The sequence below is a fragment of the Helicoverpa armigera genome, chromosome 9 (genome assembly GCF_030705265.1).
Source record: "Helicoverpa armigera isolate CAAS_96S chromosome 9, ASM3070526v1, whole genome shotgun sequence".
Classification (NCBI taxonomy): Eukaryota; Metazoa; Arthropoda; class Insecta; order Lepidoptera; family Noctuidae; genus Helicoverpa; species Helicoverpa armigera.
The window spans coordinates 9985850-10000000 of record NC_087128.1 but is presented as its reverse complement, the minus strand read 5'-3'; the positions used below and the strand labels follow the sequence as shown (position 1 = coordinate 10000000).

At 34.9% G+C, this 14151-nt stretch overlaps 1 protein-coding gene across 1 annotated transcript; it reads left to right on the top strand.

Annotated features, from left to right (window-relative positions):
- The first annotated feature begins 487 nt into the window (after window positions 1-487).
- Window positions 488-13108, top strand: LOC110369679 (small integral membrane protein 14). The gene is made up of 4 exons (XM_021325178.3): window positions 488-708; window positions 992-1065; window positions 9235-9426; window positions 11887-13108. The coding sequence occupies exons 2-4, from the start codon at window positions 994-996 to the stop codon at window positions 11923-11925; spliced, it is 303 nt and encodes a 100-aa protein (XP_021180853.1). The 5' UTR covers window positions 488-708; window positions 992-993; the 3' UTR covers window positions 11926-13108.
- Window positions 13109-14151: the final 1043 nt, after the last annotated feature.

Sequence of the window (14151 nt, the reverse complement as noted above, 5' to 3'; positions counted from 1 at the left end):
TGTATTTTATGTGCTGATTTTTAGTTATTGAACATAAATAAGTGCACGAAATGTATTGCAATGGATTGAAAATGTTATAAATATGATGTTTGTGTTGTGTTTGAGAAAGTGATGCGATTATTTATTGGTAAGTTTTCACCAAATTTGAAATGCCTAACTTTTCGATAGACTTAAAAACACCGTAATTATTATATTTTTCTGAACTAACTGACCCCATTTGACCTTTGCACGTTGTTGTCAAATAAGTGAGCTCTAAAGTTATAGGTAAAATACTTCTAATCAGGCATTACGGACTTAGAATTCATGTGTTGAAAGTTAGTACAAATTTTTTACTTCCATGTCGCGATTCAAAATATCCCGCCGAATCAACGGTATAGTCATATGTCAAAATCTTGTCGAGCAGAGGGGTTAAAACTAAATTTGCTACATGGCAACTTCGACATTTTAAAGCTGTCAACTCTCGTAATTTCTCGTATTTGATTGGACGTTGTTAGCAAGTTGCCAGTGAAACATTTTTCTTGAACACCAATCGCGATGCTACAAGCACCCCATGGAAAAATGTCGTCGCAAGTGTAATCATCAGTGTTCGACTCGACGTTTTTCCTTTCATATAACAAACCAAACGCAGTTGAACTCATTCATTCTTAGCAACAGTAATAACGATTTAAGTTATTATATTTTTTGTCCTGCTGCTAACTAGTGCTGCAGGTACGCCCATGAAATTTACTTTCTCTTCTCGCCCAGACCCATGACAGATAATCCTTGACCAGTGTTTTTTGTATTTGTAAATAAAAACAAAGGTTGGAATAATAATACTCCCAGTGGTTACTAGTTACCTTGTTAAGGAGGAAAAGTGTTATGTTGACGTAATCACCTTGGGTATTTATTTATGTAGTCAGCTGGATACTCAAAAAGATCGCGATAAGAATAAGGTTTATTATAGAAAGTGGTTTCGACAGAGGGATTTCTAAGTGCTAATTTTTTTGTATAGATATGGGTGACGAAATGGATCCTTGCGAATGCCTGTGGAACCATGAGCTGGCGATGCGTCGACTGATCTCTCTGGTGAGTTATATTTGCCCATGTAGTTGTAGGATGCGATATAATCATTGAAGTGGGTGGACCGTGCAATGCAACATCCACGTCTACAGTGCGCTCATAATAGCTAGTACTTCGCCAACACTGTCGTAATGAAACAAACTGTGAACAAATAATTCTTCTTTTACATGGTTTCTAGATTGTTAGTAAACATTGATAGATCTAATCTGACCTATATACACACTATCTTTACTTATCTATTATGATATGCATAATGCTTGCTAAATAGTAATTATTTTTTGCATCTAGGTACTCGACTGTGTGCTTCCATGACCATCTAGAATTGTGAATAATTATGATAATCACTATGCATGTTTTACAATACTTTGTTTTTATTCATGCCATACAAAACATAGTACCTATTAATGATATTAGTATTTTTTTGTATAACATTAATAGTTAAAAAAATACTTTGGTCTGTTATCAAGCACTTATTTTAAGTGTTGGGAAAAAACCACATAGTTAATTATTCAAACAATTATTGCAGGTATTTTTAATAATGTCTCACATACTTAACAACAAATTCCTTGGGAATTTCATGCCAATACTATAAGTATTTTTAAAGAATTGTTTTACTAAATAATGTTAACCACAAATGGTAAATTATTATTTATTCAATATGATTCTACTTAAACAAATATATTTTGTTTCCTTGTTTGTATACATGTAAGCACCTATTAACTTCATCAATTAAAATCCAAAGGGGAAAATAGGATAATTACATTTTATTAGGAAGGTCTGACCAAGTTCAAGTATATTATAATATTATCTATACTAATATTATAAAGCTGAAGAATTTGTTTGTCAGTGTTAGATAGCCCATTTATCGAGAAAGGCTGTTTATCCGGGTTTGTGCAGAGGTTCCCACAGGATGCGGGTGAAACTGCTAAAGTAAATTTTCAACCAATGCTTGCAATAATATACCTCGTGTGTTCATAAGTTTTGAGACAAACTTTTTACTTATAAAAATAAAATAAATGTTACTGGCTGCTGTATATTTCTTTTTCTAATTTTGAATTTGGAATGTCTAATTTTGAATTTTGCATTTGGAATATTATTTTATTTAATTTTTCTCGTAATGGAGGGAACAAAAGAATTACGTGCGACCGTCATTTCACTATTTAAGGTGGGAAGAAAACCTACGGACATTTTCCGAGAGCTGGAAAGTTTTGGTGTGAGCCGTAACTTCGTGTATTACACTATTAAACGATACAAGGAGACAAGTTCTATACAAGATCGGCAAAGAAGTCGTCATCCACGCTCTGTGAGGACGCCTGCGAACATTAAAATCATCCGAGAGCGACTTCGCCGAAATCCATGTTGCACTCAGAAGAAACTCGCTCTGCAGACCAATATTTCGCGCGTTTCAGTCAACAGAGTACTGAAATATGATCTCAAGGTTAAGGCGTATAGCCGTAGGAAAGTACACTGTTTAAACGATCGCCTTCGTCAATTGCGACGCGAACGTTGTCCAGTACTGCTTAGGAGACACGATGCGAGGAAGATACTCTTCACCGACGAGAAAATCTTTACCGTCGAAGAAAAGTACAACCGACAAAACAATAAAGTGTATGCCAAAAGTAGCAAGGATGTCCAGCTTCAGCACGGAATGTCTCGCGTACTCATCATCCGGCTAGTGTCATGGCATGGTGGGGAGTTTCGTACGAAGGTGTCACTCAGCTTCATTTCTGCCAACAAGGCGTCAAGGTGAAAGCCAAAAATTATCAAAGTGACATTCTGGAGACTGTTGTGAAACCCCTGTCTAATACTCTATTCCATCACAAGAATTGGATTTTCCAGCAAGACTCGGCGCCATCCCATAAGGCTAAAACCACCCAAGCTTGGTTGAGGGAAAATGTGCCGGCCTTCATTGCGGCGTATGAATGGTCCTCCTCCAGCCCCGACCTCAACCCGCTGGATTATTCTCTATGGACCGAATTAGAGCTCAGAGCCTGCCGAAAGTCCCACCCAAACTTGGAGTCACTTAAGCGAGCTCTTGCCGAGAAGCGAAGCAAATTCCGCTGGAAAAGATTCGTGCCGCCATTGATGACTGGCCAAATCGTCTAAGGGCATGTATTAAAAACAGTGGTGGTAATTTTGAATAGTAATTATATTTAATTTTTACTTACTATCTACTTGATGATTACTATTTTTTTTATAAATGTAAGTTTATTATTTAAAAAGATATGCAACTTTTATTTCGTCTCAAAACTTATGAACACACGAGGTAATTGATAAACAAATAACTTAGTAACAGGTGTCTCCGACAAAATAAATGTTTTGATAACAACTCAAGTATGTAACAAACATCCTACTGGAGATTGTTATGACTTGTGCTGGCTGTTATCATGATTCATTAAAATGTCTGCTGAAGAGAATAAATATTTTTGACAATTAAATCAAATTAAAGGACCTAGCCAAACTTATATAACTACAATTATTTTTAAGCATCAGGGTGAAGCTTCCCTCAGTCATAAGTATACTGAAAGACATGTTTATATCCTCAAATTAGCTCAATCTAACTCATCATCTCCCTAGCCTTATCCCAAATATATTGGGGTTGGCTTACAGTCTAACTGGATGCAGCTGAGTACTAGCGTTTTACAAGGAGCGACTGCCTGTCTGACCTCCTCAACCCAGATACCTGGGTAAACACAATATCTTCAACCTAACTGTATTTGTACAAATAAAATTTAAATTATTCATAACCTTGTAGAAACAATGTGTTGATAAACATTTCCTATTAGATAATTTTGATTGAGCATTTAACACATTGGACATGTGATTTAAATGCATAAACATGATTATAATATTTTAAAAGCAAAATAAACATTATCAGTAGGTATGTTTTGGATCCCATTACACTGAAGGCTGACTCCAACAATTTTGATAAAAGGCTAGGCAGATTATGAATAGAACAACTTAGAATAGTATGAACACAAGTTACCATTCTTGGCAGTTGGAAAAAAGAGTATTGAGCAGTTAGCAAGCCAGTCTATTACACAATTTACTGTTCCGTTATCGCGACTCATTCAATTATTTTACGCCTGTAATTGGTTGCGATATTGTTTATAGCTGTAGGCTTCCTTTATCCACTGCGTAGTTTTTTACCTACGTATAGGGTCATTTCGCCTGTTCGCGACCATTTAGTGCAGTTGGCAAGTTTGACGGCGATAATAAAAATGCTCCAGCACTCATTTCTATGTCAAATTTGTGTAATGTATTCCTTATATACTCTATTTTAAGACTAACTTTCAGTTGTATTAGAAATATCTTTCGTTTTCTATTTAAATCGATAAACCTCAGAATTAGGCGTTTTACCCAGTTTGCGTCCACAAAATCCAATTCGCGTCCACCCATGGTCCAGTTCGCGTCCAGCAGCATAGAAAAGGAATATATGGGTGAAATTTTTAAGAATTAATAAAGAAAGATTGTATTTGAACCATTTATTTATTTAACAATAAACTTAATTATTAAAAATCAACATTATCATTATTTAAAATTCACTTTAAAAATAAAAATAATTCTGCTCAACATTGGTTTAAGTAACCTAAAATAAGATTAAACAGTACTTTTTTTATTAAGATATATACGTGGTTATAATTAAATTATAATTTAATTTTAATTATAATTTAAATATAATTTAATTAAATATATAATTTAAATATTTAATTATAACCACGTATATATCTTAATAAAAAATATAATTTAATTATAACCACATATACATCTTAATAAAAAAATGTACTGTTTAATCTTAATATATTAAGTAATTTCATTTAAGGTAAGTTCTTCGGATACAGGAAAAAAGAAGGAAAAGACAACATACACAGAAGAAGATTTAAAGAAAGCATTAAATGATATTCGAGAGAAGAATAAATCGATAAAAAAAATATGCAAAGAATATGCTACCTTGTCTGATAATTTATTGACTCAACAATTCTTTTAGTTGTATGTTGACACAAAATTGTTGTATTGTTTTGTTAATTTAATATGGCCAAAAACTTACTATAACACAAGGGAACAAAATAAGACTTTTTTTTTGTTGCATGAAATTTTATGACTTTTGTTTACTAATTCGAGGTCGCTGATTTCAAATCTACCCACATTTTTTTTCTAACAGCTTTAGTTTTTGAGATACAGCTATTGACCGTATTTTCGAACAAGTTACACTTAAATTTCATAAAACAGAGCATTTTATTTAAAAAGTATATAATTTTTACTATTTCTATGTTGCAAAATACTTGTGAAAATGATACTAACTATTTCTGTAATATTTGTAGTGAATATACATTTAAAGATTGTAGACTGAGCGTGTCGGAGTTCTTGAAACGGGTGTACTTTGAGTTCTTTGGATTTTCTTTGGACACTTGCGACAGGTACCTAATGGGTGTCAAAAATGATATGTAAAACATACGTCGAGTCTTTAAGGTTATGGAAAAATAATAAAATACCCCATTTCAAGTAACAAACACCGATGATCTGGCGAGAACCCTCGAATCATTAGGTAGTTTTTCTGCGTGGTTGATATGAACGGTATTAACCAAAAAAAACCGTCCAAATGGATTTACCCTAACTTGTTATCTACTACTTTACCTTAATAAAGGTGCTACCACCTTTGCACATCAAACTTGGGCTCTTGAAACAATTTGTAAAAGCTCTGAACAAAAATGCTCAATACATATCTAAAAAGTCCCATTATTTGAGTATAGAGAAATTAAAAGCCGGAATTTCTGATGGTCCACAAATAAGGTGATTGATGAAAGATGAGAAGTTTCATAATTACATGACCGATATCGAAAAAAATGCCTGAAACGAATTCGTTGGATTGCACAAAATTTTCTATCAAACAAAAAGGACGAAAGCTTATTCAAAGCACTTTGAACAGATGTCGTCGCATTTCCAACAGCTTGGTTGTGATATGAGCATCAAGGTATACCTCCTCCTTAGCTATTTTGACCATTTCCCTGAAAATCTATGTGATCTCAGTGAAGAACAAGGTGAACGGTTCCATCAAGATATTCGGACTATAGAAAAGCGGACCCAGGGTCATTGGAATACCAACATGATGGCGAAATACTGTTGCAGCATTAAAGACAGTCCTAGTGAATCCAATCAAGCTAGAAAATCTTATAAAAGAAAGTTTTTTGATGCTTAATTGTTGTTCTTCTGTTGTTTTTTGTTAATAAAATTGTGAAAATCACGTTTTGTTGATATCTCAAAAACTAAAGCTGATACAGAAATTCTGACTTCAGATCTTAAATTAGCAGCCCAAAAATATACAATACTAGTCGTAATATTTTATGCAACCAAAATCTTGTTCCCTTGTGTAATCAACGCGGGTCTTTCCCTGTGATTTTAGGGTAAAATTAACAGAACTGATTACTGTTTATTTTTCAAGTTGCAAAATTAATTGCCTAATTTTAAGTTACTTAAACCAATGTTGAGAAGAATTATTTTTATTTTTTAAAGTGAATTTTAAGTGATGATAATGTTGATTTTTAATTTAAAATAATAAAAAATGTACTGTTTAATCTTAATACATTAAACAGTACCTGTTTTAATTATTTTTTATAAGCAAGTATTTAACGAAAACAGTGGACGCAATTTGGTTTATTATTATAGAGGATAGTTTTAGTTCGCGTCCATTGTGGATGCAAAGTGGAAGTTTTGTAAATTTCGATGTAGTAATTCGCGTCCACCTTATTTTATTCGTTAAAAATAAAAAACATTACCAAATTCATAAAAAACATTATACCTTTATTCATCATTAAACCGTAGAGATAGCTATCTATCCTAAAATTCACATAAAACAATATAAAACTTACCATCAAACACGCCGCTGCACACTAATTTTTATCTAAAATTCAGCGTGTTTGCGCTTTCTTGTTGAAGAGCCTAGACTAATTATTTTTTCTAAAAGGATTGGTTGGACGCACAGAACTTTTGTCTATCTGTGCGTGCCTCTTATACATTAACGTATTAGCGGTAATGATCTTTCGTTTGATTGGTGTGTTAATTATCTTGTTTTCGAAGTTTTTTAAAAGGAGATCGGCAAAATGGACGCGAACTGGGCGGTAGACGCGAACAGGCGAAATGACCCTATAAAAATTAATTTGTGTAGGTCACCCTTCTCTGCGTTATCTAGAAAGTCCAGTATACATATTCCTGTCTACCAACCGAAGTAGCCACGAGCACAAATGTCTATGAAAAAAAAACTACCAATTTAGGAGCATTTTTGTAGGTATGTGCAGACAGCAGCTGTGCCATTAAATTGACACTAAACGGTGCATCTCTTGTATCAACATCCGTGAGAATAAGTAGCATGATGATTATACTTCCTCGCCTGACTGCCAAAGACTTTCAAGCATTTTTCGTCCTCGGCTTTTGCCTACAAACCGCTATACCTTAGGCACATTATGCGCTTAGGCGTGTTATATGTGTTTGGTTTACCGATTTCCCTCATAAAAAGGTCATCATTAAAAGAGATCGTTGCTTCTGTAGTTTTCAAAAACACTACGTTCTCTTCACTAGGGTCCTTTAAACCAACAGGCAAGAGGATGATAATAAATCCTTAATTGAGCAAAAGTTTTTTTCTTTTTTCCTATGTTCAATAACGTAACACGGTTGGTACATAACTCGGTTATTGAGAGTGATTTATCTACTAATGTAATGATAACATTGCCGATAAGATTGTAGTGTTCTAGTTAAAAGCACGCGAGCGTGTTCAAAGTACCTATGATCAACTATGATGTTAATCACTATCATTATTCCGCACATAATTGAAGATCTATTATGTTCAAACGTGATTGAAGCTCGTGTTATATTATTTCAGGGTTAGGTAAAACATTGCCAGTAAAATACTTCCCATGTAATAAAATACTTTCGATCTCCTTCTGTTTGCCTACAGCATAAAACATTCATACAATGTTTTATTACATGAAGAACATATTTAAGAAGGTCCTTAATCACTAGTTTATTTATATTTGGTACTTTCACACGTGCAAACATTTCCAATTGAGTAATATTTATATGCATATTTCAGCACGCAAATACACATATTTAAATAGCACTTACTGCGCAGACGCAGATGGAATTAACGGACAAAAGATTCACGCGACAGTATAAAGTGGTCCTGTGTAACGCATTAGACAGGTCTGGTACATTTTGATATAGGTACCTCTGTATATATCCTTCAGCAACTAATATATTTTCTTCATGAAATTTAAATATTTTCTGTAAAGAATATTACTGTTTTGGTAGAAAAAATCTGCATCTATATCAATTTTAGTTGGAATAATCCTCTACATTCGCTGAAACCGTGGTCAAACTTAAACCTTTATTTAGTATGTAACTGTTTACGGTCATTCCATGTCATATCAACATACCAAATGAAGTATTAAAATATTCCATTAACACAACAAATCTTGTGCTTATTTACAAACAAACGTAGGAAATCGATTTCGCCGACAATGAGTTTCAGTATAATCAAAACGTTCACGTAACCTGCCTTACCCTTGTAGTTAAAATTACGTAATTTCCAATTAGTCTCATAACAAAGCTATTTCATTTGATGTCCTCTATGACGTGAATGCAACGTCGGCTATTGGGCGCATAAAGTCGTGTTATGTAATTTTGAAATGCCGTAACTGCTGAAAATCAAATACGGTTTTCACTTTCCTTCATTTGTAAAAAGCAAGTCGTCATATGTAAATTTCAGTACAGTACAGTACAGTACCTACCTACATGTTATTTATTTTATCCTGAAAAAAGTACCTATTCCCCATACTAACATCTATGAGGAACAATCGTGGGTACCAGTTAATGCAAGTTTAACTACCCGTTCCCAGGTAATAATTAGAAAACGCGGAAACTTCGTTTATACAGAAATCTAAGTTCAAGGTGATTTTGGTGATCGTTTTCTATGTTTATAAACATTATGCACATAATCATGTTAACATTTGTTAACCTTTACGGATTCTACCCATTAAATCCATCAATTAAAATATATAATTAGGTCACTGATCAGCCACTTTCAATACGCATGTCTTTAGTATTCAGTTGGATGCGCCCAACCCCGTTTATGTTCCATATATTTTTATTATTATTGACGGTACCGTTTTCATCTTCACACAGCTTCGTCAAGGCCAGTCGTACTGCACAGACAGTGAATGCCTGGACCAGCTCCCAGGGCTGCCGAGGCCCGAGTCCTCAGCGAACAGCTTCATGGTAATGTTCCTGATGATGGCGCTAGCGCTCGCCATGTATGCCATGCGCCCGCGCCGCAACCAGATACAGGACGCCGCGAAGCCTACGCGCAATTCTCAGGTAATAATAATTAAGTTGTACAACCTTTTTTCTGTCGATGGTAAAATCATCAAATGACTCCTCCCGCTGTGGGTTAGCAGCGGTGAGGGAGTGTCAGACTGTTACTGTCTAAAATCCATCGTCATCCTTCGTAGGCCTTTTATGTACCAGGGCCGCGCTAACTCTTTCGAACAATCCCACTAAGTTGTACCACCTCTCGTCTATGACCTGTTAGGTTAGGTTAGCAAAATAGGGTTGGCAGATAGGTATAACCATTATTCAAGATATGTTTTTTTTCACAAACGTCTAACTTGTAAAGTTTACATTATAAAAAGATACTTTCTTTTGTCTCATTTACCATATCACCATCTTGCTATTTTTTTCAATGTAAATACTGAGTCATACTGTAAGAAACATTGTATCAGTATAAAAGGCCAATCGTGTTAAATACTTGTAGGATAACCCTTGAACAAAATATCTTTTGATAATATTAGCTCAGAGAAGAGAGAAATTGTAGCACATTCGCCGATAACCTTAAGAATTAGATAACAACATTTCACATTATTACCTCTGTAAAAGTTGTATGCCACAGCTTTAATTTCATTCATATCATGGAACTAAGTTGCATATTTCACGCTAAAATGGCCACCCGTACCTACATATTTTAACTCTTATTTAAACAGGTACCTTCACTGTACATTAAGGATATTAGATAATATTCAGTACGTTTTTTCTTTCGCGGCAGAGGAAAATAAACCTCTGAAATGTCTTTCAAAGCGCTATTAGCCGTGAAAATAATAGCTTCTTACCAGTAGAATATACTGCCATTCTTCAAAAAATATATAAAATAACGGTCAAATGTGTCTAGCCACGCTCAGCGCTCGTGTTACATACAGTCTGACTTGCTATGTCTAGTCTAGCTAATCTAAACTGGATTTCCTCATTATTAACTAGCATTCTGAAAAGGATGTTTACACATTTTGAGTTAAGAGTAAAAAGTAAAAAAAAGACTCTGTACGTCCGTTTGTCGCCAAACTGTAGGTAAGCTATATCGATAGCCCATTGCCTCTCATTGCCGCTGTAGCAACAAACACTGAAATATTTTTGTTTTTGATCTCTGTTCGGTTGAACCTTGAATAAAACGCCACCGTTCGTTTCTCATGTCTATTGTGTAAAAGTCATACTGTACCAGACGTAATGGTTGAAATTGCCGGAACCTCCCATTATGTAGGTACCTGTATATTAAACATTGTAGCAACATTCTATCTGGGTCACGTTTTCTGACTACATTTTATTAATGTTATCTCACGTTTTTCTATGTAGTACTTATATTTTTGTGAAATAAATTATTTAAAAGGTTTTTATCCGGAACTGTTACCGAATAATAGCATATTGAAGATAGTCTATTGAATTGAAGCGCTCTGGATACGTTGAACTTTGTCAAGTTAAAAACCGGTTGACAGCAAAAAATATCAGATCACGCTGCAACTTTTAGCTTATTAATACCTACATAATACTATACAAAGACAAGATGAGAAGGCGTTAGTCTCGATGTCATTTAGTTTTGCGTAAAAATAAAATATTACGTCATATTTTGGTCAACCGAACATGCAATTGCCTTTTTAGGGTTCCGTAGCCAAAATGGCAAAAACGGAACCCTTATAGTTTCGTCATGTCCGTCTGTCCGTCTGTCACAGCCGATTTACTCGGAAACTATAAGTACTACAGTGATGAAATTTGATGGGAATATGTGTTGTATGAACCGCTACAAAAATATGACACTAAATAGTAAAAAAAAGAATTGGGGGTGGGGCCCCCCATACATGTAACTGAGGGATGAAATTTTTTTTTTCGATGTACATACCCGTGTGGGGTATCAATGGAAAGGTCTTTTAAAATGATATAAAGTTTTCTAAAAAACATTTTTCTTAAAGTGAACGGTTTTTGAGATATCAGCTCTCAAAGTCGTAAAAAGTATGTCCCCCCCCCTCTATTTTTATAACTACGGGGTATAAAATTCTAAAAAAAATAGAGGTGATGCATGCTAATTAACTCTTTCAACGATTTTTGGTTTGATCAAAGTATCTCTTATAGTTTTTGAGATAGGTTGATTTAACTGTAATTTACGGAACCCTTCGTGCACGAGTCCGACTCGCACTTGGCCGGTTTTTTTGCATGAGGATTACGATTTGCAATTTTCTGGACTGTGATTTTAATCTTTACGCAATATGAAGTTAATTTATCTAGTTTACAGTAAACCACAACACCAAACTACTTCTAAATATGGTAAATAGCATGTTCCTGACATTAGTTCTCATTTACATCAGTCATAAATAAAGGTGGCTTCTTCGTGACATCATCTGTGCATAATTATTATTTTACCAGCTGTCAATTATACAATACGCTATAATATTAAGTGTCTCTTCCATGAGCCAATCGAATGATCACACCTGAATATCACTTATATTTGTTTGTCCTCAGGACCATGACGGCGCACCTCCAACGCCCCCCAGAATATAAGAGGGGAGTCCAACGTCACGGGGTCACGCTAACAATGAATTCCAGTAATTGTATTATATAGTAAAATGTCCCGCACGCAGTTGTGGACTCGACAACGTCATCACAACTCGAGTGTAGATGTATAAGATCTTGTATAGCTACTATGTACTGATAAGGTTTATTATAAACGATTGGAAAAGTTTCGACGACGTATAACAATTTAGTTTGCGGTTGCTGCCTTGCCTTTGAAATTGAAATTAATTATAGAATAGAAGGCGTCACAAACATTATTCTTATGAACGTGGAATTTATAAGTTCGATAGTGAATTGTTCCATTGCTCCTTGAACTTAATTTATTGTAAACGTTTCATGTATTTATTTTCAATATCATTTGGTGCTACATTTTCAACTGCGTACAATGGAAGTGAATTTGTTATGGTGACATTTCATCTGTATTCATATCTGGTATGCGAAACAATGTTGATATGATATGAAACTTTTTAAATTGCACTTAAACAAATGCAAAGTATGTTTATTTTAAGTCACCAAAATATTCACATCACATTTAGTGCAATAAGCAATCTCAAGCGAACTGCAAGATCTGACATTGAAGTAATATAGGTATGATTAGTCAAGTTGTCGGTTGGAGCGCTGAAGGCATTATGCGGTGTAAAAGTAGTAAAATAAGCAATCGATCCTTTCTATAAACAATTGACATTTATGGCAAGAATTTGTAATCAAGGAAAATCGATTTGCAAATGCAGTTACGCATAGCTCGAGCTGCTTTACGTTGAATTCTATTGTTTTAGATTGTATAATAACCCTGTATTCGTTAAAGTTCGCCGAACACGATGGCTAGTTACAAACGACAAGAAATATGAAAAGGTACATTTTACGAGATCGATAGCTAATATAAATGTTAATGAGGAAATTAAATTTCTTCTCAATCGTGATAGACTCCTACAAAGTTGTTCATAACTTTGCCCCCATTGCAATTAAGGTTTTTTTAGTTTTCTTATTGTTTTTGCTTGAGTTAAACTAAACTTATTATAAGTAAGATGAGAAAAATAAAATATATACTAATGTAAATCATATCACGAATACATTACAAGGAGATTATTATCCCACAAAACCTTTTGTTATTTTTTATTTTTCTGGTCAATCCAATGCATATTCCATTAGTTTTAGTTATTCACGTTTGACTTGGGTTGGGCAATATTTACAACCATAATAATTATTTCTGATTTAATGTTTATTTATTTATTTATTTATTCTTCAACCTTATCACTAACATTACAGATATACAATCCAATGCGTTAGTGAGGCACTTATATTATTTTTTACAAAATTAACCACATTCGAAATGTTTACACAAAATAAAATTGAAAACTATAACAATAAAATAATAAAATTAAACAATAAAAACAAAAGTACTACAAGCCTAATCTACATAACATAATATAAATAAAATCATCTTTGCGAGTTCACTGAACGGGCAAGAAAAAATGTCAATACTTTTCTGGATTTCGTTAATAGTACGGATCGCTCGCGTGAGAGGCGTTTTGGCCAGAAGGTTGGTCCTGGCGGTCGGCACTGACAGCAGTGGCGGGCGCCGTCGTCTCTCCACGTAGCGGTCCGGCACACTGAGACACAAGCACTGAAGTACTCCGGGATTGTGCTCCTTTCCACGGAGTAATTTTACTAAATAATTTATAAGAGCAAACTCTCGCCTCACCTTCAACTGGTTGTACCCGACCATACCCAGCACAAACAATGTGGGGTACATAAGCGGGTACAGCGGATACACCCCGTACAGCCTCCAGTACAAGTGGCGCGTGAACTTGTTCTGCACGCGCTCCAGCATGACAGAGTACTTGGCCTCGTGTGGAGCCCATATGACACCACCATACTCCAAGTGACTCCTAACTAGTGCGTCGTATAATACCCTTATTGTTGTTATATTCGTAAAGCCCTGCGACTGCCTAAGTACAAAGCCTAGGTTTCTATACGCCTTCTTACATATGTTAATAATATGCTCGCGAAACGTGAGCTCTGGAGTGAGATGAACCCCAGATCACGCACCTGCGTCACTCGTGTCATGGGTGTTGCCTCTGCTTTGTACTCATAGCAGACAGGGCTTCGCGAACGTGTAAAGGATATTACCGAGCATTTGGATACATTGAAGTACAGTTTATTGTCATGACCCCACTTCACCACTCTGTCAATGTCATCCTGGAGTCGCGTACA